The sequence below is a fragment of the Necator americanus genome, chromosome I (genome assembly GCF_031761385.1).
Source record: "Necator americanus strain Aroian chromosome I, whole genome shotgun sequence".
Classification (NCBI taxonomy): domain Eukaryota; kingdom Metazoa; phylum Nematoda; class Chromadorea; order Rhabditida; family Ancylostomatidae; genus Necator; species Necator americanus.
In genome coordinates, this window is record NC_087371.1 from 19046504 (window position 1) to 19072910 (window position 26407).

Sequence of the window (26407 nt, forward strand, 5' to 3'; positions counted from 1 at the left end):
TGGTCATATTCCTTGTCGATGTTGTCCGTCGTGGAATCTTCCCAAAGATGGCTTGCGTAGCTAAGAGATCTCAGTTAATGATAGCTCTGGGAATTCGCTCTCTGAAAGTGGCGGCTTTCTCTTCTATACGGAACCGGACTTTCTTCTCCTAAGAAGGAAAATCTTCTTAGGAGAAGAAGGTCCGGTCCCGTATAGAACGTTGGCACAGCAGCGACATCCATCAGGCAGAACCTTTTACTGACGATGATGTAGTCTATTTCATTACGGTACCCTTCACCGGATGTCTCCCACGTCCAGCGTAAAGAAGAGGTCTTCTGGAATTGCGAGTTCCCATGGATGGTATTTATCGTCGTGGTGAACTCGGAAAGCCTCTCTCCTTGCTCATTCCATTGTAGGATGGGGTCCTGATGGGAACTCCCTCAGGCTTCTTCTTGTGCCAATTTTGGCGTTGAAATCACCATGTGTGATTTTGTAGAAGGCATGATCTTCTCGGTAGAACTTCTCCATTTCCATATAGAAAGTTTCGACTTCTTCTTCTTCGTAGCTTGATGTTCGAGTGTAAGCGGCGAAGATTGTCAAAGCTGACGTCGGACCACATCTCCTCGTCCGCAGACGTCCGATTAGGGTCATAAGTTGTTCGAAAGAATCGATATTTTTTGCCATACTCGTGTTGACGAGGACGCCAACTTCACCAACTCCTCTACTGTCGCATGTTCTTAAGAACAGTTCTTCTCCAGTATCAAACACGGCGTTTGAGAGGGTGGCGCTGTCCCGTCTTAGTCAGTCCGATGACGTCGTACTTAATCTTCCTGGCTTGCATCATCAGATTTTCGATGGCCACTTCCGATGCAAGTGTACATGCGTTTTACGTTCAGATCCTCATCCTATTCCGTTTCCGTTTCGGTAGCTTATATAACCCCCGCAACCCCGTATTTCCTGGCTCTACCGTACCAGGCTTTCCTCCGGAATCAGGAGACTCTTTTCTATTACTATGACATGCGTAAAATTTGAAAACCCATGGACACGTTGCAAGCCTCTAGTCCCATGAGTTTTTGTGAGAACGTCGCATTCTTAAAGAATGGACAGGTGGAGCTTATTTGTTGGAGGCGACTCCAAATCTCCTCCCTTGCACCTGATTGCGCAGTCGCGCTCTTATTTCTGGAAGTAAATAACTAAGTCAGCGGGGAGGGGGGAGGGGGTGCAAGACCTAAGCATTAGTCTTAGAGGAAATATAAGCTAAAGTTATTAAGAAATGAAGGGAGTTTGAGCCTCCAGAATTCGTATTAGGATGTGTCTTCGCGTTCGACATCAATTTACAATCGTTTGATGTTCATGCCTGTATACGGTGCCTAAACATGCCTCGCGGGGACAAGCCGATGTGTCAACTCTCGGCGCCGGCTCCGCTTGCACAGGAATGTCCTAAACTATTGATTGTGCAGGAACGGCCAAATTTCCTACCCTAGCGCTACATCCACCACCTGAAGGTCAGACACCAACAACAGCACGTCTGCTTCTAACCAGTGGAAACAACCACCGGGAGCAACTGAATCTGCATTGAGAACAATCTGGAAACGTTGTGTATATCATCTTTCATCCTTGAGAAAATGATGGAGAAGATCCGACTCTGTTCTGAGTACACTCAACGAAACTATAAAAAGCTGTTTTACTTCTCAAACACATGTAAAGGACGTATGTCAAAACACTTTCACGGAAGCCTTACACCGTTCTGAGGAAAAAAATATCCGCTCATATTGGAAAGGGTGGAATCGCTTCACCACGCGATACTGTTCACATCCACCCACAGAAATTCCTGAGCTTTGATCTTTTTGTCTTCTTTTTACTTTTACTTTTTACTGTGAAATACTGCACAATACTGCACTCGACATGCCCCACGGGCAGGTACAGCCGGGCCGCAACGATCTAAAGGTACGTGCAGATGAATAAGCAGCTGCGTTCGACAACCACCATAACATGGAGGGCGCGTTGTTTCAGCGGCTGCGTCGCGGTGCGGCGTCAGAGCGCAGCATCCCTTCACGGCTGAGGTGGTTCGTAGAGATGTGTATTGAGAACAATCTGGAGACGTTGTGCGTATCATCTTTCATCCGTCTTCAATCAGATATGTCATAATGTGGAAGTTTTACGCATGTTACTCGTTAGTTGGCTGCTTGCAAAACAGAGGTATTTTGTTTGTTTCAGAGCCTCTCTAATTTTGCTTGCAGTTTAGCTCGTAGTTTATACGTTGTTCTTTCTCATTCAGGTTTTCACTTCTACGCTAGTACTGAGCCGCACTCCTACGTCGAGTTTATAGAAGAAACAGATATCTTCAATTTAAGCAACGTAGCAATAAATCATCTGGAGGAAACAACGATTTCCTCTTGTCTCATCTGTTTCTCGATTCTGTCTTCCATCAATCTAGACTGCACTTCTCCGTTTCCGGATTGCCCTCCTCGCTTGTTTCGACAAGCTGGCGTGGTGACCTTTTCAAAATGCAAATGCTACTTTCCAGTATCTTTTCTCGATACGATTCACGAATTTCCAACGAAGTCAGTTTTCAAATTCGCAACTAAGTGCATTCCATAATTTTTAAGCATGTTAAGATTGGCAGAAGAAGGCAGAAGATTTTCTTTAAAGGACATCTATGTTCTGCTTTGATAAGAATAAGCTGAAAAAGTAGAAATTATTTTTAAGAGACCTGCCAACTGAGAATCTAGCATCTCCCATGTTAATTTGCCAAGTGCTTACATGTATTTCTGATTTTGGGATATGAGTATTAACTTTTGTAAAATCCGTTGCGAATAGGTAGGTACATGTCTATTGACATGTTTATAGTAAAAGTAAATTAATTAAGAAATTTAAGAGATTTTTAAACAATAGCTAAGGTAATGTTATGTAGAGCACAAATAAACAATTGTAAAATTATCGGTGGAAAAGTAGGAAAAAGTCATGTTGCTTTTTGTGTTAGTACGTTAACTCTAGCAATACTATTCGTAGACGGGTGCGGTGGAATGGGAAGAAAGAAATGAAGAGGAAAATGGACGTGAGTGGAGGAGTAGGAAAGTATGAAGCAATATGAAATTGGAATATGAGAGAAAATAAGGGATAGTGGAGTACTATGGATGAGAAGAGAGAAAAACGGAGGATTACGGAAGAGCACGGAGGAGCGTGCAGAAGTATAGGCCTATTGTTCATATAATTTCTAGATCAGAAACTATGAAAAGAATTATGATGCAACCAAGTTCACAGTTTTTCGAAACGTGATTTTTCATATAGTAACTTAAAGGCAGCATCTCACGAATCTGAGGTGGTGCGGATTTCAGGTGTATTCGTATACGGGGTCGTAGATTACGGAGAGGTGGGTGATTCCGTCCATTTCTGGTTAATTGGCGTGAAAAACGGCCCGGAAGATGCAGCGTGTGCACACGGCTGGCGCGCTCCAATAGAACTTGTTGTGGAAAATAGCACCCCGGAACGCACCGGAACGCGCCAAAACATCTTTCGGGCCGTTTTTTTACGCCAATTAGGAAGAAATGAACGGAATCTCCCCCCTCTCCTAACTCTACGATCCCGTATATGAACACTCCACCTGAAATCCGTACCACCTCAGATTCGTGTGATAATGCCTTTAAATTCTCGTAACTTCTACAGTATGTGGCTCTATGGCACTAATTTCCGGCTCCAGTAATGTGGGGACATTTTGAAAGAGATATGTGTATTTCGCAGTATACATACACAGATTAGAGGTGGCTAACGATTGCAGATGGTGACACTCATTTGAAACACTTAAATGCACATATAGTCAAATATTAATTCATGTACAATCATATATAGATGCCAGCCAAATGTTTTTTTAAGCATTTGCAACGCTCGTTTGAACATTCTTTCGTTTTAACAAATAAAATTTTGAAAAATAAAAGCAAATAAAATAAAAATAAAAGCAAATAAATTTGCTTCACCATCATCCATTTCTACTATGGATATACAAATACACCAAATACACTATTGTAGAGAACTTAATCAAGAAAATTCCGGTAGGAGAAGCTAAACGCTGCTCCTTCATTGATGCAGTTAATGCTCGTATTGATGGTTCGTACTTACTTTTGTCTACAATTTTCAAGCAAGAAAAATACTGTTATCATTTCTCCTTCTTTTCAATTATTGGGTCTTTTGGCAGACACTGTCCTAATCGTTGTTTTTGAGCACCATGTAAGAGTCACAAGTTATCCAGATATTGTAGTAATTCTGTAAATTGTAACATTTAGGTGAGGTCTAAAAAGTCGACAGTCGTCGATTGCATCAAGAACGGATGTGGATTTAAAAAAGGTACGCATAAAATCTTGTAATCCTTAGCATGCTCTGTGAACATTAATTACCAACATTAATTGATTATTTAATTAACTAATTCGTACATAAGTCTATGGAGTGGACATAAAAATTCCTATTTTGTCTACATCCGTATAACGCTTGGTGGGTATCAACCCCAATGAAAATTATTCACAAAGTTTGACGACGAATGATGGCAGCAAATCCATAAAAAATGTTGGAAATAAATTTATTTGGTTGAATAGAAATCTTTTTTTTAAATGCTGATGTAGGGGCCGCATATGCCCTCGTTCTATGCAATCGGGCGTCTGAGTTTTCGCTCTGAGCACATGCGATGCGAACTGTATACTTTGCATAGTGTATGGCGGAGGTTACACAGAAATTGCAAAAAGAGATTCTCTTGTCCAGTACGCAGCCTGATCCGAACAAAAAGAGTCAAATACCTAGAAGGGGCATGGCATCTTTGATAACAGTTGCTGAGGTCGACAATGTGTGACCTGTTCAACGGCGTCGGTAGGCAGGTCATGTAGGTTGCTACATCTCGCACACCGTAGCGACGAATGCATGGATTTTATGCGAGCTGTTTCGCTGTAGATGAGAAAGGTTGGGCAGAGCTGTGCTCAAAGACGAGACGCCTCGATGAAGAAGCGGGAAGCCGCGTCAGGGGGATAAAAGTAGCCCGCTCATCCGCTAAGTAGTGGGCAGAGCCAGGAGACGTTTCCCAAGCATTTCAGTCACTCCTACAGTACCCAAGCAGATCAAATGTTTGCTATCCGGAAATCACGAATGACTAACTCCTCGGTTCACGATCCCCCACAAGCAGGTCTCCGAAAGAAGGGCGACTAGCGACACCTTCCAAAGCACTGCACCATGAATCTGTCTACGTCGCATAGTTGTAGTTACCACCTTCCCCTGCTCGAAAACGGGGATCTTGGGCTAGACTCAGAATTGCCCATTAGCACACTTCCAGGAGAAATTGAATCTTCAAAGCACGCGAATGGTTGCGAAATATGGATACTGTGTCACGCATCTTCCAGATTTTCGCCGCAAACGAGCGACATGAAGGTTACTTTTTATTTGTGGTGGAAATTTAGAATGCTTCAAAACGCAAAACTCAAGGGGAATCTTACCTTTGAGGTTCTCATATATTTATTAGAAACATGACACTTTTCATATGAAGCACTGACTTTTACTGATTCACTCAAGATTTTTCCCGGATTAGAGAGAAAATGCTTCTTAAGCACACCGAAGGAGCGATTATTCTTAGATTTATTTCGGTAATATTTTGGTCGGTAGTTCGCGTTACGACCGACGGTAGTTTTCAAAAATTCATTTGAGAATTGGAACAAAAACTTTTCACTCTGAACTAATTGTTCAGTAGCTGCTGAGCAGTACAGCACCAGTTACAGGAATGAGAGCACAAAAAAGAGTGTCGTGCACATGATACAACACATAACGTGGTGATCCAATACGAAACGCTCCCAACTTAACGCGAACACACTGCATCGGTGAAAAGACCAAAGAAAGCCAAACTATCGGGAATACTACATTTATTTTCCACATTTCAAATTCACAATTCATATTCTCATTCAATAGAAGGTTAGTTTGCTCACCAGTAAATACCACACAATTAAGACAACTCATTAGCATAACAAGGAAAAGCTCAATTTCTACAAAGAGAAATATGCATAGTTATTTTTTTGCAAGGAAATTTCCTTCTACTGATAAATAAATTTTCAGCAAAGGAAACAACCAATGAGATACACGTGAGATGTGAATATTGCGCCAAACCCAGAGTTTATGCATGTATAATAAACATTTTTTCGAGAGAAAGAAAGTGATAGAAAAATGTTTGTAGAACCAAAGAACGATGCAGTGAGCTGAGATCGAACACAAAGCTCATTTTACTGAGAATTTTTAGCGAGTAACCAAAATCTACGTACTGTTTTTTAATGTTTAAAGAAAGAACGAAGCAGTATCAGTTGTAGAGTTATTGTCATTGTTTAAAAAATGTCCGAAACTTCTGCTCATCACAAGTACAAACGCTGTGAGTAGAACAATACCACAAAACATTTTACTAAGGTTGACCAAGGTATTATTGTTGTAGAAATCCTTCTGTGGTTTTGAAGCGGAATCGAACGCGGTTGATCCAAACGCTAATCTGGAATCTATGGAACATTATTTCCAATTCTTCGCGGAAACCAGACTGAGCACTCTTGAACCCACAATGACAAAACTTCAAGAATTCTTGGACACTTCTCGTGCATTTTTTGGGGAAAATTGTGATTTTAGTTAGATTTCACTTTCCTTTCACTAAATCCACACAATACGTCAAGAAAAGCATGCATAGTATATGACTTACCTTCGTGTGGAAGACTGCTGATAGACGGGCATCTGAAATATCCTCATTAAGTCTTTTAAAACGATAATCGCATTCTAAGTCATTCTCTGTAGTCTTCTAGATGAAAAGAAAAAGAGTGAACGCTCACGAGTTCGACACTGTAGTCGCTATATTTACTAGGAAATAATGGTAGAATTATCGATAGAAGGAAATTTTGGTGAGGAGAAATGGTATTGTTAGAAGCAATGGGGGTCTAGTGAGAAGTGAATGAAGAAATCGCATTATGTGCGTACAATAATTGGTAGGAGCAGGCAACTCGTAAGTCGCGAGACGAGACCTTCGTGAACGAGGCGCAAGTGAAAAAAGTCAGGGAAAAAACGTGACGTTAGCCACTAACATTTAGCCACTAACAAGTCGGAACCATCTTCATCTACCATGTACGAGGTTCAGGTCGATTTTCAACAATAAAAGTATATTTCGAAATTGTAGGCGTTCTGAGTACACATCAGCACTGTGTATAGGGTCCGTTTTTCAAAAGATTACAGGAAAATTGATCCGCCAGGACAACTTTCAGTTTCTCGTTGATGTTTTTAAATCTCAGAAGCAACAAATTACCGCAGTCTTCAGTGGAGAAAATTTGTAGGTGTCCTTAATTACGTCCACAGCTGTTTTCTGGGCGTGTGCCAAATAAGATTTTCAGATACATATATTTACATTATTTTCAGGTATGCTCGCAACTATTTTGTTGCCATTCTTATTCCCTTATTCTTATGCCCTTAATGTTGTAAAGGATTGGTGTTCTGGCAGCCAAGAATTCAGTACAATCCTTCAACTTTTGTCAAAATATCTTACGAGAAGTTACTTTATAGTTTATGGAATGACAACGGACAGTGAAATCTAAAAAAAACAGCCTAACAAACCGGAGAACAGCAAATACGTAAGATCTACGAAAATAAAGATTTGTATTTCTTCTTCTCACAATAACGACCATCTCGGAATATTTGTGAAAGAAAAATTTCAATCTACGCAAGTCCTAGCCAACGTTACTTGCTTCCAATCTTACGCAACGGGATGAAGGAGAGGATGAGTCACAGCTAATTTGCTTTAGTGAGGTAATTTAGAACGGAAATGGAGATGAATACAATTATGTAAGATGCGATTTATTTGAAATAACCCCAAGGATCTAGAATATAGGTCCTGACTCAACAGTTAACTTACATTAGGAATTCCACTCTTCTCACCGACTTCCGCGCTCAGCTCGAAGGATGGCAGAGAGACACGACGATCGAATCGCTTCGAGACAATACCAAAGACCTACGAATGGGGTTTGATTAGGTTACATTCCGAATGAGGGAACAAAAACTCAAACAAACGGACACAAAGCTTTTACTTGCGGAGGAATTCTCCTACCTTCGCTGCCATCGTAACCAGCACTCCGATGCGGCTGCCAGATGTTGAAGGATTGCATTCAAAATCGCACGGCATCACTTTGCTCATCTTCTCGGGAACTGTCTAAGGAAAGTTTTTGAGATTACAGGTATTTGTCAGAATAGTGAGAAGTACGGAAACGTGAAAGTACGAGTGTAAACAAATGGCACCAGCGGAGGTTACTTCCCTTGAACGGTACCCTGGAGAAGTGGTTTTGGTCTGAAATCTTGGCTAATGGCCGTCCTTGCAAGTAAAGAACGCACAATGTGTCCATTAGAATAAGGGATAGCCGAGATTTGATTTAGGCAATGTGACGACGATGAGAAATTTGTGATTGTCCCAGAGGCGAATTGAATGAAGAGAAAAAATGTATGAACATATACGTAGAGCTGAGTGAGAGCAGCCGAAGAAGATCGATTAATTTGTTGTTAGTAGGAGGCGTATCCGGTTTTCTTCCGGATTAGAAGGGTATTCGTCTAACCACTGTTAAGTGATGAGGCATCCAAGCAACGCCGATCCTCGAGTACTCCTTAGATGGACTACTGATGATTTCCTGATTTTCGTTTAATGCTCGACGTTTGTAACTTTTGAACGCCAAAAATCAAAATAAGGATACCGTAGCGACTGACGTGAAGGGAACGTATTTACAACCAGAGTTGAATAAGCAATGCAGGGTGCATAAAACATTAGCGGAGATTTTTCCTACGCCTAGAGACCACTTTTACTGTTTCTTCAGAAAAACTATGCGCCAAATTTTCCTGTAGTGATTGCTGACCAAGAGTTCCTCGTCTGTCGCATGTAGACGGAATGATTTGAGCTTGGAGAATGACCTTAGTCTCAGACGTGTATGCACATATGAAAACAGTGTGAGAGTACGAGACTCATTTTACGAGCTCCCTCTTTCATACTACTACGGTATTGGGAAAAATACAACTACGCTACTAACCTGTGTCCCAAAATCGGTTTCTGACGGAATAAGCCGCCGCAAACCGTCCGCCGCTCCCTGGGAATGGGCAAGATTAGATGAACATAGTCAGGCTGGGAATTCTGAACGTTGCAAGTCGAAATTAATCTAAAATTTCTTGAGAGATTGTCTTTCTGCGAGAACTGGCTATTTCAAGTATGGAAATAAGGCTGCGAAAATCACGTTTATGTAAAAGTCGAAAATCCCACCAATATCGTTACTCGAAAATCACGACCCGGTATGTGTTCGATGCTATGTAAGACCATAAACCACGTAAAAAAAAGAGAGTCTTAGGCTTCACGACGCCGGCGCACTAATTCGACGTCGTGGGACCCGTCCCACCCCATTATATAGCTATCTGGCGCCGACACACCATTTCGACGCCCGTGGACCCGTCGCATCCCCTTTTGGAATCGCGTTTCACATACACAGACATACACAGACACACAGACACACACAGACACACACACAGACACACACACACACACACACACACACACGACAGACGAAGCCCTTTATTATATAGCATGAATTATCCATCGAATTTTGCAACAATCGACTAGTCGGCCAAAATAGCACAATAGTAATAGTAGTAATAGTAAACAGGGAAGCATCTTTTTTAATTAACTAAGTCGACAATTCTATTGTGTTTTTAGAACTACAGATACTTCCCGAAATCTGATGTATACATGAATGAAAACATTCCGCTTATAAAGCTGCACAAAAATTGAAGCAATTCACAGAGGGGACAACATGAGGATGCTCAATAGGCTCAGCACACTGAACAAGTTCGCCTCCCGGCCTCTTCATCACACACAGAACCATGAACTTCGCAAATTGTTGTCGGTCACAAAATGACGTTTCAGTGTTCAAAACAGCAGAATTCCGACCATAATGGGATAGGATTCCTTGGAGAATTGGAAAATATTTCCATTTTTCTGAGTAGGAAATTCAATCGCTGACCGAATAGATTTTGTAATGTTTTTATTTGTTAAAATTTTCAATTTTTTTCTGTGGTTAACGATCCAGTGGTTTGGTAGACAAAAAAGCTGACCGCTAGTTCTGGTTATTCCTCCTCAGAACTTCTGATAATAGTCGTAAAGAGGTGACAGAAATTGCCGACGGACCAAAGGAAATAAGGTCCGTCAGTAGACAGAAACTTCTTACTGAATTTTCACCATGAATGCATTTTGAAAGGATAGAAAATTTAAGCAAATCTTGACCAAAAAGCGCTCTGATCAAGTATTTATAGAGCTAACAGACTTACTAGTATAAAATTGCCTCTACCTCCATACGAAATATAAAATGCATTCGAACCAAACTCAGTACACTTAGAAAAGACGGCCAGAACAAACTAGGAGGAACGAGCTATAAATATGCGAAAAATATCAATAAGTACGTTTCGAAGCTTATGGATTATTCCAGCATATCTCATCCCGCAAAAATTGGAAAATCTTTGATTTCGGAACTGCAGACAAAACCTGGGACAAGATGGGATTTCTCGCTGCTCACTCCCGACAACCAACCATGTCATTCATTTATTGTTAATGAACTATGAGCTAAAAAATTGGATTCCACAAATTCCGTCCATCATCGACGCAACAGTTCCGCATAAAATTTTCCAATCGGTTTTTTCTGCAACTTTTTGGTAGGTGCGATTTTCGAGGAGACACAACGCGTAGCTCGAGACCGGACGCGAAAGTGTGCGCCGCCGCAAGGAACGGGACCGGCCACTCACAAAGCTACCGTTATATTGCGCAAAAATTCAAGTGAAACACAACCCCCTTCAATTGGATTCGACTTAAACCTTGAGACGCGTCTTTGGCTCTCACCTAAAATCGTTTGGACTACTAATTTCCTCTCTCTCCGACGCAACAACTCCGCCCCGGAATCATTTTATCAGCTTTTTCTTTTTTTCTCCCTTGTCTTCAAATAAATCAAAAATTGAGCAGTATTTTCTAAGAGGAGACCTATATGAAATCGTTTTGCATGTGCGTAGCTGCCTGCATGAGCGGTTCAGGTATAGTGAAGATGACCATTTGGAGCAAAACGCCGTTTTTGAAAACGTAAACAGAAATTGAAAAAGTAGCTTGTCGTAGGAGGATGTGTAGAATGATACAGTGATTTCTCGCGCTGAAAGCATAGGATATGGTGGCCAGGTGGTGATCTGTGATATGATATGGTGGTAGGTGGCTCAACGTGGGTGTTATTGATGCTACAGCAATTCGCCTGAAATCCGCAGTTCTATTAATTAATAACAAGGTTCTTCGAAAATCGGCACGTAAGTCTGTTTATGTGAATGTCCTCTTCACATATTTAAGCGAATAAATCTGTTTTGACGAAACTTTGTACACATACACTTTGGCGCATAGATCGCCAGTAGTTCACTTTTTTCTTCAAAAAATATCGATACTTACGGAAAGAGAACAATGTGATTGAATCTACGATTACAACTAATGCATATGTACAGAAAAAACCACACATTCAAATGAAAACACGTGTGCACGTATACTACAGAAAGAAAATGACGCGAAAGAAACGATGAGTTTGCTGCGATGTTTTTCCTTCGGATCAAACTGTCTCAGGACCTGCACGTCTCTCTCATCTCCATTCGAAAAGAAAGACAAACCTACGCGCGTATCATCTGAAGATGACAGATGCAATTTTGCAACTAAGCAACTCGGGATCCCTTGTGAGAAGGACATCCGTGGAAATTTGATAAGTAGTAAAACCGTTTCTTGACGAGAAAGAGGAACTTTCCATTTAAAAGAACTCATAAACTCCCATCCCTCTATCATTAATTTGAAGGCGATCACTTACGGCTACGTCCATCTAATTTGCTTCCTAACGGAAACGAGGGAATTTGACGCATTTTTCGACGCTGCAGTCGCAACTCCCTCAAGAAGCCCGGGGAAATGAGACATCAGAACTACTTTTACAAGAACACGCCCAAAAAAGTTGACTTGCGCGCCCTCAAAAAAGGGTACTCTGTAATTCGTTAAGGTTAGTAAGCTCCAGTGTAATTATTTTTAACCTCATTACATTTGACAACGAATGTGGTTTGTCTGGATATCACAAATGGTATTTCGTGGTCTTAGCATGAAAGGGTGGATAAAAAAGAGCGAGAGGGGGCAGTCAATGGCGCCCTTATTTCTTGAAGTAAATAATTAAAGCAATTGGGGCATCAAGGTTTAAGCATTTATCTTAGAGGATCTGAGACATGCAAGCTAACGTTACTAAGAGAAAAAAGTGAATTAGAGCTTTAGAAAAAAGTTGAAAAATAAGGGAGCGACTGATTGCCCCTCTTCCCCTTCCTCCCCCAACTACATTTTCCCCGCAAGTCTTATTTAAATACAACTTTTTTTTTTACTTTTTTAAAGTTTTACTCACATATATCCCACTTCTTTTTGTCATATGATCTTTTTTATCTTACTTAGTTCGGATGTGCATCCTCTCCCTACTGAGATGCTTCTGAGGAGACCGATCTAAAATGGATTCTAAGAATTATTCTTAAATTATAAGAATGATTTCCAGGAGGAAAACGACACGATCCATCATTTCACTTCATAGCCTCTATTCTTATTTGTTCGGATTACAATCTGTACTACGCTTGAGCGATGTAATATTCTGTTAACCGATATCTCGTCCAAAGACAGTGCTTGCTAAACGCCTTTGTCGAATAGGCTTTCGCAGATGTCGTGCATGCTACTAATGCCTCAGAACGCTGGAAGATATCTCAAATTCCAGAACTTTGGCAAGGAAAACCCCACATTTTCACCTTGAAACGTGTGAATTACGCCCGGCCTCCTACCTACCGGTGGAAAGATTCCAACCTAAAAAATTTGGCGCTCAGAAACATATCCTCCTACAAATTAATGGCGGTATGTGTTAATGCGTTCGCAAAGCGTTCACAATTTCGGAAATTAGATGGGAAGTTTCAGAAGAAGTTGTGGAAACATTGATAGATTGTTGCAGTTAATAAGGTTTCATTGTTTTTGAAGTCGCATTCACCACACGTCCTGATTCCGCGAGTGCGTATATTTCTACCTCCGTAACATTTGAATTGAACATTTACATACCTGTTTTTTCGGCAATAACAGCAACATCAACAGTACATCCCAGCATTTTTGCGAATATTCGATAGAGAGAAGAGAGAGAGAGAGATGACGTATGAAGAGTTTTCGTAGACTTTATGTAGAAACCTATACTGTAGTCTTCGCTACGTTCATATCACTTAATGAAAGCACAACTATCGGTAACAGAAATCAACTGTTGATACATACAAAAAATTCTAGGTACAGCTTAAGCTCAGATGGCAAAATATGCACTAATAAAAATGATCATTTTTCTGTTTTATGGTACACCTGCAGCTGTTTCAATAAATAAATAAATAAATCATGGCTGAGAAAAATGGTGACATAGGTCCGGCAAACAAACAAATTAATTGCTCTCAAGCAGGAATTTTGAATTTATAAAAGTCAGCAGCCCCAAAAATTGCTTCTCATGTGCTTTGCGTGGCTATACATCGAAGAATGGGAAATAATTATGTCAGCCACACGATTTGTGATATTTCGACAAGATAATTTCGAAGATTTAGTCTTCTTGGCGTGGTTTTGGACTTGTTCGTAATCACTCACACATGACATTTTCGGAAATATTTCTGAACAGCATCAATAATGAACATAAGCCGCCGGCTAGAACTACTTCTAAAAGAATATTGATTTATTATTGTCCACTAGTACTATTTATAGTTCAGGAGACTCACACAGAAAACATCCAGATCGGACTTAGATATGGAATGTAGAGATACATGTACTTCTAAAAAGCACTCAAGGACAACCCGCCAGTGACGTTAACGACCACAAAATGTCGGCGATGATGCCATACTGCTTCAAAGAGAAGTCTTCATTAAACATTCCACGCAATGCGCGTGAATCCATATTCTACATCTCAGCAAATGAGACTCAAAAACATAGGAGCCTGGCGCACAAGGAAAGTGAAGAATAGCAACAGAGTAAGAAAACAACTAACCCTGGAAATCTGTGGACAATTATATTACAGTGTTTGAGCTGTACCCAACAATGAAAGAAAGGTTTCATTTCGTGTCTGAAATCACTAACAACATGAACAACGTCAGAACAAATGCCTAATAAGGCCATATCGATTGATATGCTTTCATAAAGCACGTCCTGAAGGCATTGCACTCATTACAATCTCAACAATATTATAAGAGAAGTAAAACAACGTAAATAAAACACATATACAAAACATCAAAGAGAACCAAACATAGTAATCCCGTAGAGAAATACCATCGTTATGAGCCAAGTGCAAGGCCCAATTGAAGACTAGAACTAACAGAAACGCTGGGAGTAAAAGTCAAAAACGATGGCCTCGCATTAAGTGAGGAGATAAATAGAAATATCTGGAGAAATACGAAAGATTTTGAAATGGAAGCATAGAAATCAAAAATAAAGCTTGAGCAGAACCTAACTATGCAGCGCTTGAGGAGGGACTTTGGAGGTGAGGAGATTCCTGCTCATTTACTACAGAGAAAGTGATACCACCCTGAAAGAGGATATGGATGAGATTTGATGGAATACAAAACGAAGTTGAAATAATGTAGAGCGAAAGCGATTATTCTACGAAAATTTTGTAGTAACCAGATGAAAAAAAGGAATAAATTGTAAAGGAAGAAATTGTGGGAATAGGAGATAAAAAGAAGGAACTTCTATCAATAGTGCGTTGGAAAAAATTGAATCAGTCATAAGATACAAACCTTTGAGTCATCGAAGCTATCGTGAAGATCCAATTCATGCTCTTCTTCAGTTATATGAACTTCACCATCGTCAACATCGGAAATAACGTCAGTCAATTCACAATCCGCCAATTCTTCTTCTTCAATTAATCGTGAGTGTTCCGCCTGGAACACCAGAAAAATATTTATCAAGTGGAATTATTTGGAAAATTATGAGTAAAGTAATTACATCATCCATCGTTCTTCTGTCAGCAGATCTTTTTTGCCGTGATAATGACTCTCTTTCATCGTGTGATTCAGCTTCGTCCTCGCTGTGAGGTGCAGAATCCTACAACACGTAGTACACTACTCTCAAGTGCTTGGCGAGGAGAGAATTCTACACAAAAAATGAATACGACACACGTATGCAGTGTATCACTAAACTGACGATGTTGGGATCTCTGTGGGCAAGTATAGCGTTCAGAGTTCACGAATTATGAATAAGAACTTGGCCCTGTTCAATTCTTTCTTATCGTCCTGAAAAAGATGCGCCCTTGAACACGCTCCCATTCCTTCAGCAGCCGATTCTTCGGGACGATCAAGGGGAAATGGAAGGACCATGCTCCTTCTCGTAATCTACACCCGATCTCACATTCGCTCACAGAGATCTCAACGTCGTCAGTTTCGTGGAATGCTGCCTTTAAGCAGATGATAGCCGTAACTCGTAGTATAAATGAAACAAGGAACACAAATATTATTCAGGTCACCTGATGATCAGTAGAATGAGAACGTCCTTGTCTCAAACCTCTATCATTTCGGTGAATGGAAATCGAATCCGTGATCGTTGTGTATTCCTCATGACGTCGCCGCACATTACTGAATGACCAATATTATGGGTAGAATACCAAAGTTGGTGATGGTCAAATAAGATACGAACAAGAGTAGATATAAACCTAATTTTTGACGGTGTTGGCAGAGGTGGATCAAGGGACAGCATGCTTCCGCATTTTCTATCGTATGGTCGGGGAGACAATAGCGTCGGATCGTCGGTGGAGCCTTGTTGACCTGAAATTCTTTTATTCATTTTACCGAAGTCTTAATGCTATACGGGCACTTATGAACTGTGAAAAAAAGCGAGAAGCTCCACTTCCTCCAAACACCAAAAGGAGCAAAATACAAACCGGTGCCACACACTGTATTCGTACGCTGCCTACGTTGTACAGGAGCCAATGGGGCGAGACCCTCTGCAGAACCTGTGTCCGATACAACAAGGACAGGCTGAAAGTGTTCATGATCAGATATGATTGAGAAATTTGTCAAAACAGCTGCGAATCATAATCTCACTTCAAAGTACGTGCGATTTTCAGGAACAGGAGAAGCAGGAATATGAGCGGACATAAACGTACGAAGGCAGTCGAGAATCTCAGCATGAAATTCACTATTTTCACCATTAGTGAAGAATTATGCACAACTATGCACAATTATGCACAGATACAAAGAGTGTTGAGATGGGCGGAAAAGGGGTAATATGCGTAAAAATGAATATCATATCCATGACCGGAAGCTTACTTGAGTTTTCTCGATAGCGATCAGCCTGTTGTCCAACTCGGTAACAGTTTCTCTTGTGTTCACCTCTTTCAGAGCAATATCATTTAATCGGTTGAGAATTAGATCGGTTCTTAATTTAAAAGAATTAATTATGAAGCTTTGGGCAAAAAACATTTCTCTAAGAAAACATGACGTGTTTAACGTTTTCCTTTTTGTTCCTAGCCCATGTAGATTACAGGATCAGGATAAAAAACTTATTGATTAGAAAGAACCTATTCGACTTTAACTAATAATATACTGATGAAAAATTGTAGAAAATATGACAAAGGAGAGGAGATACAAGACTGCTTATATATCCTGACAATTTGTTGCACAGTTGGATATTATTTTGTGCAACCGAACTAATTCCCCACATAATCATGGCTGGAATCGAATACTAACCGTTCAGCAGTACGCAGTATTCGATCCTCGTTGCTGGTTCGCTGACGGTGCTCTTTTGCTCTGGCTAAATCATCCATGCAATCTTCTTCGAAATCGTGCAATTTTTCCACTTGGTCGGCGTTAAGGAAAAGTTCTGTAATGTAATATCTCACAACAATTTATAAGAATGCTTCAAGAGGATCGTGATTGAAATCGAGAATGAAACGTTTGCTGAAACCCAAAACTCTGTTGCACAGGTATCCATTCGTTATTTACCGGTCACTACAAAGTTCGGATTCAAATGCATAAGAACATCCGAATGAAAAGAAGCTTACTGAGGCTGAAATCAAACAGTTTCTTCTGACGATTTCCATCTGGATCTTTTTCGTCTCGAGTGGTGCAAAGTTTCCATTTCACATAGCGAACCACCAATACCGCATGTGACAGAGGAGTGAATGGCGGAGGTACAAATGGAGTGCTCTCGTATTCCATCACCTGTGAAAACCTCTCATCAGAACAAGACTCAAGACTCTTTTTTTAGATTTAATGATGACATCGTTAGAAGAAGCGCAAGATAGGAAAGTGTAAAAAAAAGAATACTATTGTTAAATTCTCCACCGAGAAATACCTGGCGGTATCGCTGGAAAAGCCAAATTTGTTGAGCAATTTCGTCGGTTTGGTCGAAAATATGACTGGAAATCTATCAATTAAAGTCCTGTATGAAAGTGGTAAACTTTGTGGATATTAAATGGAATATGTGCGATAGGTCCATGCTATATATCTTTGAAAACCGTACTTAAATATTGCAATTAACATGCTCATAAGCAAGATGTTGGCGACCAATAGAAAAAACGTCATCAACACAGGTGGAATCCAATATCCAGGTACACAAGTGGAGCCGGAAGTGCTATTTGTTATTGGCACACCTTTCTCAAGATGCGAATCCCATGCTATAATAAAGAATATAGTAGCCATTAGAACGTTTATTTGTTGAAAATGCGTAGTTCACCTTCATCACCACATGTGTCGATTTCATCAGCATATACCTCACCATATAGCATAAAATATGGTTTATAGAAAAGGTTTCGGACCTATAATGACGTAATAATCCACAGTTAAAACACGGTAAATCCAGCTAGAGCTGTTTGCTTTTTGTATTGATTTGCCTGAGCTGTAGCCGAGATTGATATTGACCATTATTAACAGCTAAAAGCTCGGCGTTATCGCCTTTGTCAGAGCCTGGAAAAATCAAAGCCATCAGTGATTAATTTTCTCAAGCGCCTCATCACAGTACAGAAGGTATTCAAGCGACAACAATACTCAACATACAACACATCGGTAGGCTAGTGCTTATCTCAGTTGCTGGATTTGCTAATGTAACGGATCACTACGTACCACAACTATGAGTCACAACGGCTTTTCATAGGGGCCTGAAGACACACCCCGTAGATCAAAACCAGCTTAAAGATTGAAACGGAACTGATTCGTTTGTGATCGCAATGCACTAATCGTTTTTGTTCATTTCTGAACTTTCGGCAGCTATCGAAAATGCCTCTAGTGTTCTGTGCGCTATGATCTCGGATTCGAAAGATAGTATCGTAATTTCTGCCTCTATTTCCAAGTTTTGATGAAATTTGCTACGGTGTTCTCCGAGTGGGGTAGATTTTGTGAGCCTATCTAGATGCACCTTTACCCGAGTACACAGTGGGGGTCCCGTTTTCTCCATGTAATCGTCACCAGAAGACCTGCACGTGATACGATACACCACTCCTGATAGCATGCAATCAGCCTCTCTGCCGTGCCACGGGCAAACCACACAGAATGGAGTTGTGCAGAGTCGGTCATACTCCCGATTACGTACCGGCTGACAGCTGAGGTTCGCTGGTGGTATTTCCACAACACCCACGTCATTCTGCAGAATCACTTGACCTAGGCAGCTCTGCTCATATGATCAGATGTGTAAAGCAGACAGAATGGAGTCTTTTCTGATTTTATTTGTGTTGGATCACGCTCTCGGCTACCGCTTTAGGTGTTTCGGTGTGCGCACCACATGCGGATGGTCCACTGCGTCACAAAAAAAAAACTACCCATGATCGTTAAAAATAGCAAAACTAACCAATAACCAGTGCCAGTCCTCATTAGGATACGTAATTGACTGACGGGCAAGGCCAAACGCTAGTAGAGACACAACCAGCATCACTATTATGTATGACATATTTAAAATCTGAAATATTGTTTTTGGTAAAGAATCAGAATTCGCCATCGCAATGAAAAATTACCATCTTGCCAGCCATCGTGATATAAGGACCTAGTCGTGGATGGACGCTCATGTAATCAAGAAGTTTCATTGTCCATAAAACGGAATTACACGCCAAAACAACACGTCCAGTTTCTCTCACACTAAAAAACGAAACCTGTGAGCAAATAACGGTAGGTTCGAACAAGGAGTAATAGGAAAGAAGACAGCTAGGAAGAACAATAGTAGCACTTTTTCTTCCACTGACCCAAAAGTTCGCATACCGAAACCAACTATATATGATACGACTGCCACCGTAGTTACAGTATTCCAGTAGTTGTAGAAGAAATATTTGAATTTTTGTCCTATAGGCTCCATTTCCGACATCAAAAACTGAAAAATACATAAACTTGAAGTGGCAATGTGATAAGAGTGGGATTAAAGAACAAATAAAAACCATATTTGGAGTGGATGTTTTTTATTCCCAAAAAATCAGATCATGATATGAAATTTTGAGAAAAAAAAAACCAGTCGAAAAATCTAGTAAACAGACAAACCTTCCTAAAGTGCTCTATTCCAAAAGCTATTACATACGCGAACAGCAACCACTCCAACCAGGACGGTTCAGGAGGAGTACGGATGAGAAGAACATAAGTGAGAGCACATAAAAACAAGCAGAACGACAATGTCCACGCCCAGAAGGTAGTGATCGGCGCCGCATAAAACTCGTATAATCGTCGACGAATTTTGATTGGTCGCTAAAGGTAAAAATGTTTAGTACAAATACATAAATACATACATAAATAAATACTAGTCAAATAGTAAAATAGGGTTTTTTTCGGAAAGCTACAGCACACACATAGTATGTACTAGCCAAAACCGTTTCAATCTTCAAACAGCTGATCCAATGATGCACAACAAACTTCAACACTGGCGACATTTTCTTTGTAATAGAAAAATACAATGAGCTGTGAATTACGAATTCAGAAGTCTCAAACGTCTCGTTGTCACTGTCTTCTCAATGTTCTATTCAACGAAAAGGAATAATCAGTTAATCAGTTCGCTTGGGATTACGTTCACTTCAGTTCGGAATCGTTCGAGACTAGCATATATAAGCGGATTGATTAATGCAAAACGTTTTATCCTCTTTATCGAACAGAGCTTTGAAAAGACAGAAACAGACTGAGACTAATTGTCTTTTTCTGTTTCAGACTTCAGAATTCGTAATTTACAGCTTATTGTATTTTTCTATCACAAAAAAAATATCGTCAGCGTCAAAAAAGTTACTGTAAAAAAAGTTACAGTAACTTGCGGTGGCTAGCCGATGTGCCAAGTCAATGTTTTTATCCTTCCAGACAAGACTGGTACCAGTTTATCAACCCCGGAGGGATGAAAGGTTTTGTGGGCACGAGGGCAGATTCGAACCTCAATCGGTCATAAAAAACAGCGGAACCTCCTACCGACTGCGATGCACCCGCCCAATTTATCCTCTATCCAGTACACTTTAACGAAATTAATTAAAAATGGAGAAATATGCGTGTCTTCCAAGTAATGAATAAACCATACATGAAATCATACTTCGAAAACATTTTCATTCGCGCCTGGATTAAATCTGAAAACCTTTCACACTCCTTAAGAAAACCGCTGATAAATCAGATGAATCGAAGCATCCTTGGTGAGGTCCACAAAGGTTCTCATTCTAGACAGCTCAGAGCGTGACTACTCATGTGGATTTTTCTGCTTATATTTGTGTATCACTAGAAAAAAGAGTGACTTTAATCATGTAAAATATTACCATTCGAGGTAAATTGGCTCCTACTGTCATCAGAAATCCTGGCCGATTGTTGAAAGGGTCGTCACTTTGCTTCGTCACAGCAACAGATCCACGATTTCTAGCCAATCCGTCTTAAGAGAAATTTTGAAAGTCAAAAGCCTTGATAAAAATCCTTGTATATCGGTAATTGATACAATTTTCACATACTTGCAGAACCATAGATAGAATTCTTCCGGATTCCATCAAAAGGGACAACTCCATTGAGGCGGTAGGACGGGAGTCGTGAACGTAGTTTTTTACTGCCATAAGGCGGTGGTGTTGGCGAAGATCCCACAATCGATGAAACTAAACAAGAAGGTGAATCTTCAAGGAGAACCACACTGAGAAACTTCCAACACATCAACCACAAACACTTCACGAAACACTCCTGCTGACCTCGGAACGTACCGTACTCAGGTCGATCCGGCTTCCCTGCTTCACTCGCATCTGTCTCTCGTCCGTCCTTAGCATGCTTCCTTCGTCTTCGACTGTGAAAAAGCTAGAATTCAGAATATTCTAGAGAGAATAAAAAATTAAGAGAGTCAGTAAAATAGCGGAAAGTATGGAAGAGATCCTATCCAAGTGAATTTTAATTATCCATAAAGTATAGAACACCTACAGATGTGATGTTAAGCGACTGCACGCTGCCATGTGAAACGCGACGGCTTCTTTTTTGTTCCTTTTCGATATCTCCCTAAATCCATGTCTGTAGAAGTCTTGTAAAACGCTTTTTTAGAGTGATTATCACTTTTTCCTCTTCCTCTTCATCGTCAAAGCTGCTTGAGCTTGAATCATCGGACGAGCTCGAACTGGAGCTTGACGAACTGCTGCTTTCGTTCAGATCTTGTTCATGTTCCGCCGCTGTCTGCAAACGTTGTTACACATTCATCCAAAAAATCTACAAGATTCATATCACAAGAGGAATTACAACAGAGTGAAAAAATTTAAACTTTGAAGTAACTTCTACCTGAGGTTGCTTGAGAAGTTCTTCCCTCGTTTTAAATTCCAACATAAAAATAGAGAACGGAAAAAGCAGTCCGCATAAAACTTTCAGGTTAGAATGACTAAAAAAGTAAATTCGGCCCGTATTCGAAATTGAAAAGCATAATAAAATTGAATACAAACCTTCGAATTCGCAAACCTCCGTGCCACAGATCAGCCAATAAGATCTGGCAACTATAAAGACAATGAGTAATAAGAACAGAAAAAAAGACATCTTTCTTAAATAAAGATAGTAGCGCCTAGATAGGAGCAGTGTAAGATATTCCTATTTTCTGAATCTCTGCAAAAATGACACTAAGGTGATTCATACCATGGATGTGCTAGGAACTGCTTATTGTTGACCATAACAGCAAGAGAAAGACAAGTCTGACAACCCCAATTGGAAAGTTCGTAGGTTAACAACTGAAAAAGAAACTGATCAATGTTGAAAAGAGAAGTATGAAATGCCCACGAACCTGGAGCGTTTGAGCATCGTCTTGATGATAACAGTGTTCGAGCAGCTCAAGGGAAAGTACTCGGAATTCTCTAAAACGGCACATTAACCTATCTTACTGCAGTCAGAAACTAGAAGATATAAGGATACACTATATACTCACTCAGCATACTTTCTCAGCTCATCACAAATCTCCACTTCCAGATAATCTTCAGCAGCTTCAGTGGCTAAACTCTTGTACAGACGACATGCAACAAGAGCCTTGAATAAGAGGAATTGTTTTTCACAAGTTTACAAAAAAAGTATCGCTCTCCATGAATTTACAACAAGAAAAAAACTAACCTTAGCTAGTGCCTCCTCGCCATGTTGCCAAAGACACATAGCCATTTCTTGTCTTTTAGTTAACACTGCCCACAGTAGCAGCTCACTGAATGGATACCGGAACTCATACTCTTTCAAACGATTGTAATCCGAGCCACCCGTATTAGAAAGATCTGAAAAATCTGTTTGTGGTAAGAGTTGGCTAGATAAGTTCCGTCAAGTCGTCACCATCATCAAACTCGCTGCAACATTCACGTGAATCGCCTATGTTTGTCGGTCGCATCACCATTGGATTCTGGAATACAACGGTGATAGCCTACTTCATACCACAAATTGATGTGAGGACAACGAACCAAGGTTTTTTAATGTGTTTTTTGAGCCTAAAAATTAATACAGGAAAAGATCAAATCTTTATTTTAAAAATATTAGAGAATTGCATAATGGTGGACCGCGTGAATAACGCATAACAAGAGGAGAAAATGACGTCAAATCACTAACTAAAAGAAATCAAGAACCTCTGAAAGTGCAGTGACCTAAAGAGAAGCTGTCGTCTCAAAGTGACATTCACAGTCTTCACAATCAAAATACGTAGAAGTTGTAACGAATGAAAGCCGTAATGTAATAAATTCACTCACATCTCGCCTGAAAGCAGATCGCCAAAGAATATGATTGGACAATGCACGACTTCCGCTGGCTGCCGCAACACCCTCTGCAATCGGCTCCGCTTGTACTGGAGCAGTGAATCCACCTAGGAAACCGCTCGGTTCAGTGGACTGCCTCGACATTGCTCCAGAACCTCCACGAGAACGACCTGCGCTGCTACAAATCGGCTGACCGCTCAATCTTCCGGCACTACATTTGACCTTAAAAATAAAAACTTGCCGAAACAGAGTACTTATGTTTTGTACTAATCAGAAAAGAAGTAGGTGGACGCTCGGCATACCTTGAATTTCTTCATAAAAGCGCTGTACTTAGATCGAAACTCGGAAGTGGTGTACGATGATTTGTAAGCATTTCCCATCAATTTTTCGATAACTAGACCGATATGAGGCAATCTGAAAAGATTTCATCATTGCGAAAGGTAGATCTCACGTCCCACTTTCATTTTTTTGAACAAGGACAATAGCTACCCTGTTTTTAGAATAAAAAGTGACCCACTTGTATCGGTATCCTTGCCGCACTTTCACAACATCCCTAATAATATAGTACAGAGTATTCGGTGGTCCTTTATCCTAAAAAAAAAAAGAATCAGCGTGAATTCATGTGCTCAGTAAAATAAAATCTTGCTCTATCATACCGTATTGTAGAGATCTTCTAAACGACTTATGGTGAGGAATCGTTGCATGTTTACACCGTTTTCTAGCAGTAATCGTACGAAATCGACTCTATCATTTATGAGTGCTTCCATCATCGCACTGTGCAGCGCGGACTGTGGCCACTCCTTAATATTTCCACTTATTGGGAATACAATACAACAATACGGCGATTTGCACTTTAGTACCAACCTGTCCTGATGTGAAAATATCAGAACGAGCTATGTCAACACGGCTCCACGCCAGGGCAAGAGCTAGCTGATCAGCAGGAGACAGATTTTGACCCTAAACATAACATAAAAGTGGCACATACTCATAAGTAAAATGGGAAGAAAATAACGCAAACCTTTAAAAGAGCACTGAGGATGGCGTGATCAACGTCTTGTCCACCTTTCTCACCCAACCGAAATACCGTCATCTGTAGTAAACAGTTTGGACTTGACAAATATAAAAAAGAGTTTCGGATCAAGGGCACATGATAAGCAAAATCAACTAATCATACCAGATGTTTTTGCTGCGTACACATGATCAGCTCAGTCACTACTTTGTCAGCTGTCGGACCTCCACAATCAAAAACACGCTGAACTAACTCGGCCAATTGTGGACGAACACCATCGGGTAAAGAGCTGAGAAGAAAAATAGAAAAGCAGTACTACTCAAATTACAAACACCGATAAAGAGAAGTATAATATAATTAACTGATAAGTGATTAAAACTAGAAACCTACCCATCTTCTCTGACGGTTTGGTGAGCGAACGCCAGCAAATCCGCTGCTCGCCCACTGCCATCACAAACAACTACTGGCACACGTGGTACACTAAAAGCTACTAATACTGCTGATAGAACTCAATAAGACATACACAAATAAAAATGGTACCTACTTTGTAACATAATCCAGCACAGATCGTATAGTACAACTGCCTCCTTCCAGTACCACGCAGACCACAGGGACACTTCTTGAACCACCTGAGATCTTTTGTTTCTGAGCAATGTAGGTTTCTAGGCGCTTCCGGAGAATAACTTCAGCTCCATACCTAAATGCAAGTGGGAACTTCCTCGGGATGAAGCTCGCTTCAATAGCATCTCAGACGTTTGAAACTCTTACCTCCCAACACTGCCGTTATCCGCAAGAAGGAAGTATGAGTGTCGGTTATTTAATGTGGTGAATCTGGTTTTGCTAGAGAACGGATAATACGGTACGCACACGTCCTGGAATATTCATTACAATCATGAGTTGAGCAGAAAAGTAAAACTTGAAAAGAATGTCCGCAGACAGCAAAATAGTTAAGTTTCGTGTTTGAAGAAAAACTGTTGGTCGTAACATTGAAGAAATGTCTTGGTTATGTGAAGGGACGAAATACTAGTTAAAAAAGCTAAAATCAAAAAAGCCAAGTAAGAGGATTTCTGGGCCCAGCCCGTTCAGTTATTGAAGGAAGCAGAAAGAAGTAACAAGTAAACAAATGTTCCGCAGCAAATAGTTCACGACTGCGGGCCAATTTCTCCAATAATCTCATGAAACTTGAACAAACCTCGCCAATCAATTCGTCCCTCTTTTTCAGCAGCCCCCATGGCGATATTCCAATACACACCACTTTATTCCGAGAGCTGGAGCTGGCACCTATAAATCTGTTTCTTGGCGGATAGTCAACACGAGATTCCCTCAGGTAGAAGCGAAAACACATCTCTAGTGGTTACCTTCAAATGCTGCAGCCACATGACGTACCACACCTGTGTCCACCCCACTGGTAATAATCCACGCCCCGGTCGTCATTGCTGCTTTTAACAAACCTTTGCGGAATACTCGGGCTAGTTTTGGTTGTAGGCTGTAAATAGTATTTCAGATTGAGAAAGCATAGCTAACAGAAAAATACACATACTCGAAATTATTGGTGCCTCCGTGAACAGTAATAATTAACTTCGGAGGAGAAATCTCCCATATCTACAAAAAGACCCCTACGATGAAAAATATTTCGATAAAAAAGCTACACGGAAAGAAAACCTCCTCAAAAATGGACATGATCAATGCAGGATCAGTATCGAATCCTAGACGAACATATTGTGCTTTGTGTGGATGAGGCCCACCTTAATTTCATTTCTGAACACTCTTCGGTTGTAAAGAACAGATTTTCTCAAAGGTTGATATCCGAAGCTCACCTTGGAACTCTATCGTTCCGAAGGCATTCGTAGGTAGGGAGATGGTATGTTTTTTCAAGCTCCATCGTTCACCAAGCTTACCGGTTCGTCGGCCCTGTAATAAGTAAATCTATTACATACTATTAATATATTACTATATCGTTCAAAGATAACGTATGCCATTTCCTAATAGATAATACACTCGAGAACAAATTTTTATTTTCTTGAAGAGAGGTCCGGTAAAAACAGCATGAAGCTCGGTGCAGTTGCGCAAGCTCTGCACCGAGCTTCATGCTGTTCTTACCCGACCTGCGCGTGAAGCGGCGAGATCGGGCCAGCGTCTTCACTGGGAGTGAGACCCTCGCTAGACCCACTCATCTCTGCAATGCGAGTCTCCCGCA

At 40.6% G+C, this 26407-nt stretch overlaps 3 protein-coding genes across 10 annotated transcripts in view; all 3 read right to left on the bottom strand.

Annotated features, from left to right (window-relative positions):
* Positions 1–381: 381 nt before the first annotated feature.
* Positions 382–663, bottom strand: RB195_006165 (uncharacterized protein; the record flags this gene model as incomplete). Its single annotated transcript, XM_064179081.1, has 1 exon — positions 382–663. The coding sequence occupies one exon, from the start codon at positions 661–663 to the stop codon at positions 382–384; it is 282 nt and encodes a 93-aa protein (XP_064036071.1).
* RB195_006166 (uncharacterized protein) lies at positions 382–13865 on the bottom strand (the record flags this gene model as incomplete). 4 transcript variants are annotated; one of them, XM_064179083.1, is made up of 10 exons in its annotated part: positions 382–715; positions 1459–1565; positions 6409–6481; positions 6683–6714; positions 7880–7975; positions 8072–8173; positions 9036–9092; positions 13133–13241; positions 13691–13759; positions 13819–13865. In XM_064179083.1, the coding sequence occupies 10 exons, from the start codon at positions 13863–13865 to the stop codon at positions 382–384; spliced, it is 1026 nt and encodes a 341-aa protein (XP_064036069.1). The 4 variants fall into 4 exon arrangements, with proteins under 4 accessions (XP_064036069.1, XP_064036070.1, XP_013306632.2 ...); XM_064179082.1 differs by lacking the exons at positions 13691–13759; positions 13819–13865 and having other exon boundaries at positions 8072–8169; positions 13133–13178; XM_064179084.1 differs by lacking the exons at positions 382–715; positions 1459–1565 and having other exon boundaries at positions 6416–6488.
* A 678-nt stretch (positions 13866–14543) lies between these two features.
* RB195_006167 (uncharacterized protein) overlaps positions 14544–26407 on the bottom strand; it is a gene marked incomplete at both ends in the record, with an annotated part of 28337 nt that continues 16473 nt past the window's right edge. Inside the window, 45 exons of one of the 5 annotated variants that reach the window (XM_064179089.1) lie at positions 14544–14618; positions 14830–14973; positions 15038–15136; positions 15555–15663; positions 15741–15852; positions 15969–16065; positions 16132–16209; positions 16357–16465; positions 16777–16909; positions 17091–17250; positions 17384–17447; positions 17552–17705; positions 17765–17846; positions 18872–18979; positions 19035–19155; positions 19260–19384; positions 19549–19749; positions 20787–20896; positions 20973–21110; positions 21213–21303; positions 21424–21498; positions 21553–21669; positions 21772–21868; positions 21930–21980; positions 22117–22208; positions 22262–22331; positions 22403–22500; positions 22582–22733; positions 22789–22855; positions 23196–23308; positions 23372–23423; positions 23504–23615; positions 23719–23792; positions 23858–24001; positions 24066–24158; positions 24220–24291; positions 24376–24499; positions 24601–24690; positions 24755–24907; positions 24979–25082; positions 25403–25491; positions 25569–25696; positions 25751–25812; positions 25873–25955; positions 26028–26121. In XM_064179089.1, coding sequence (XP_064036073.1) covers positions 14544–14618; positions 14830–14973; positions 15038–15136; positions 15555–15663; positions 15741–15852; positions 15969–16065; positions 16132–16209; positions 16357–16465; positions 16777–16909; positions 17091–17250; positions 17384–17447; positions 17552–17705; positions 17765–17846; positions 18872–18979; positions 19035–19155; positions 19260–19384; positions 19549–19749; positions 20787–20896; positions 20973–21110; positions 21213–21303; positions 21424–21498; positions 21553–21669; positions 21772–21868; positions 21930–21980; positions 22117–22208; positions 22262–22331; positions 22403–22500; positions 22582–22733; positions 22789–22855; positions 23196–23308; positions 23372–23423; positions 23504–23615; positions 23719–23792; positions 23858–24001; positions 24066–24158; positions 24220–24291; positions 24376–24499; positions 24601–24690; positions 24755–24907; positions 24979–25082; positions 25403–25491; positions 25569–25696; positions 25751–25812; positions 25873–25955; positions 26028–26121 — 4716 coding nt within the window. The other 4 variants (XM_064179087.1, XM_064179088.1, XM_064179086.1 and 1 more) reach the window with 4 other exon arrangements.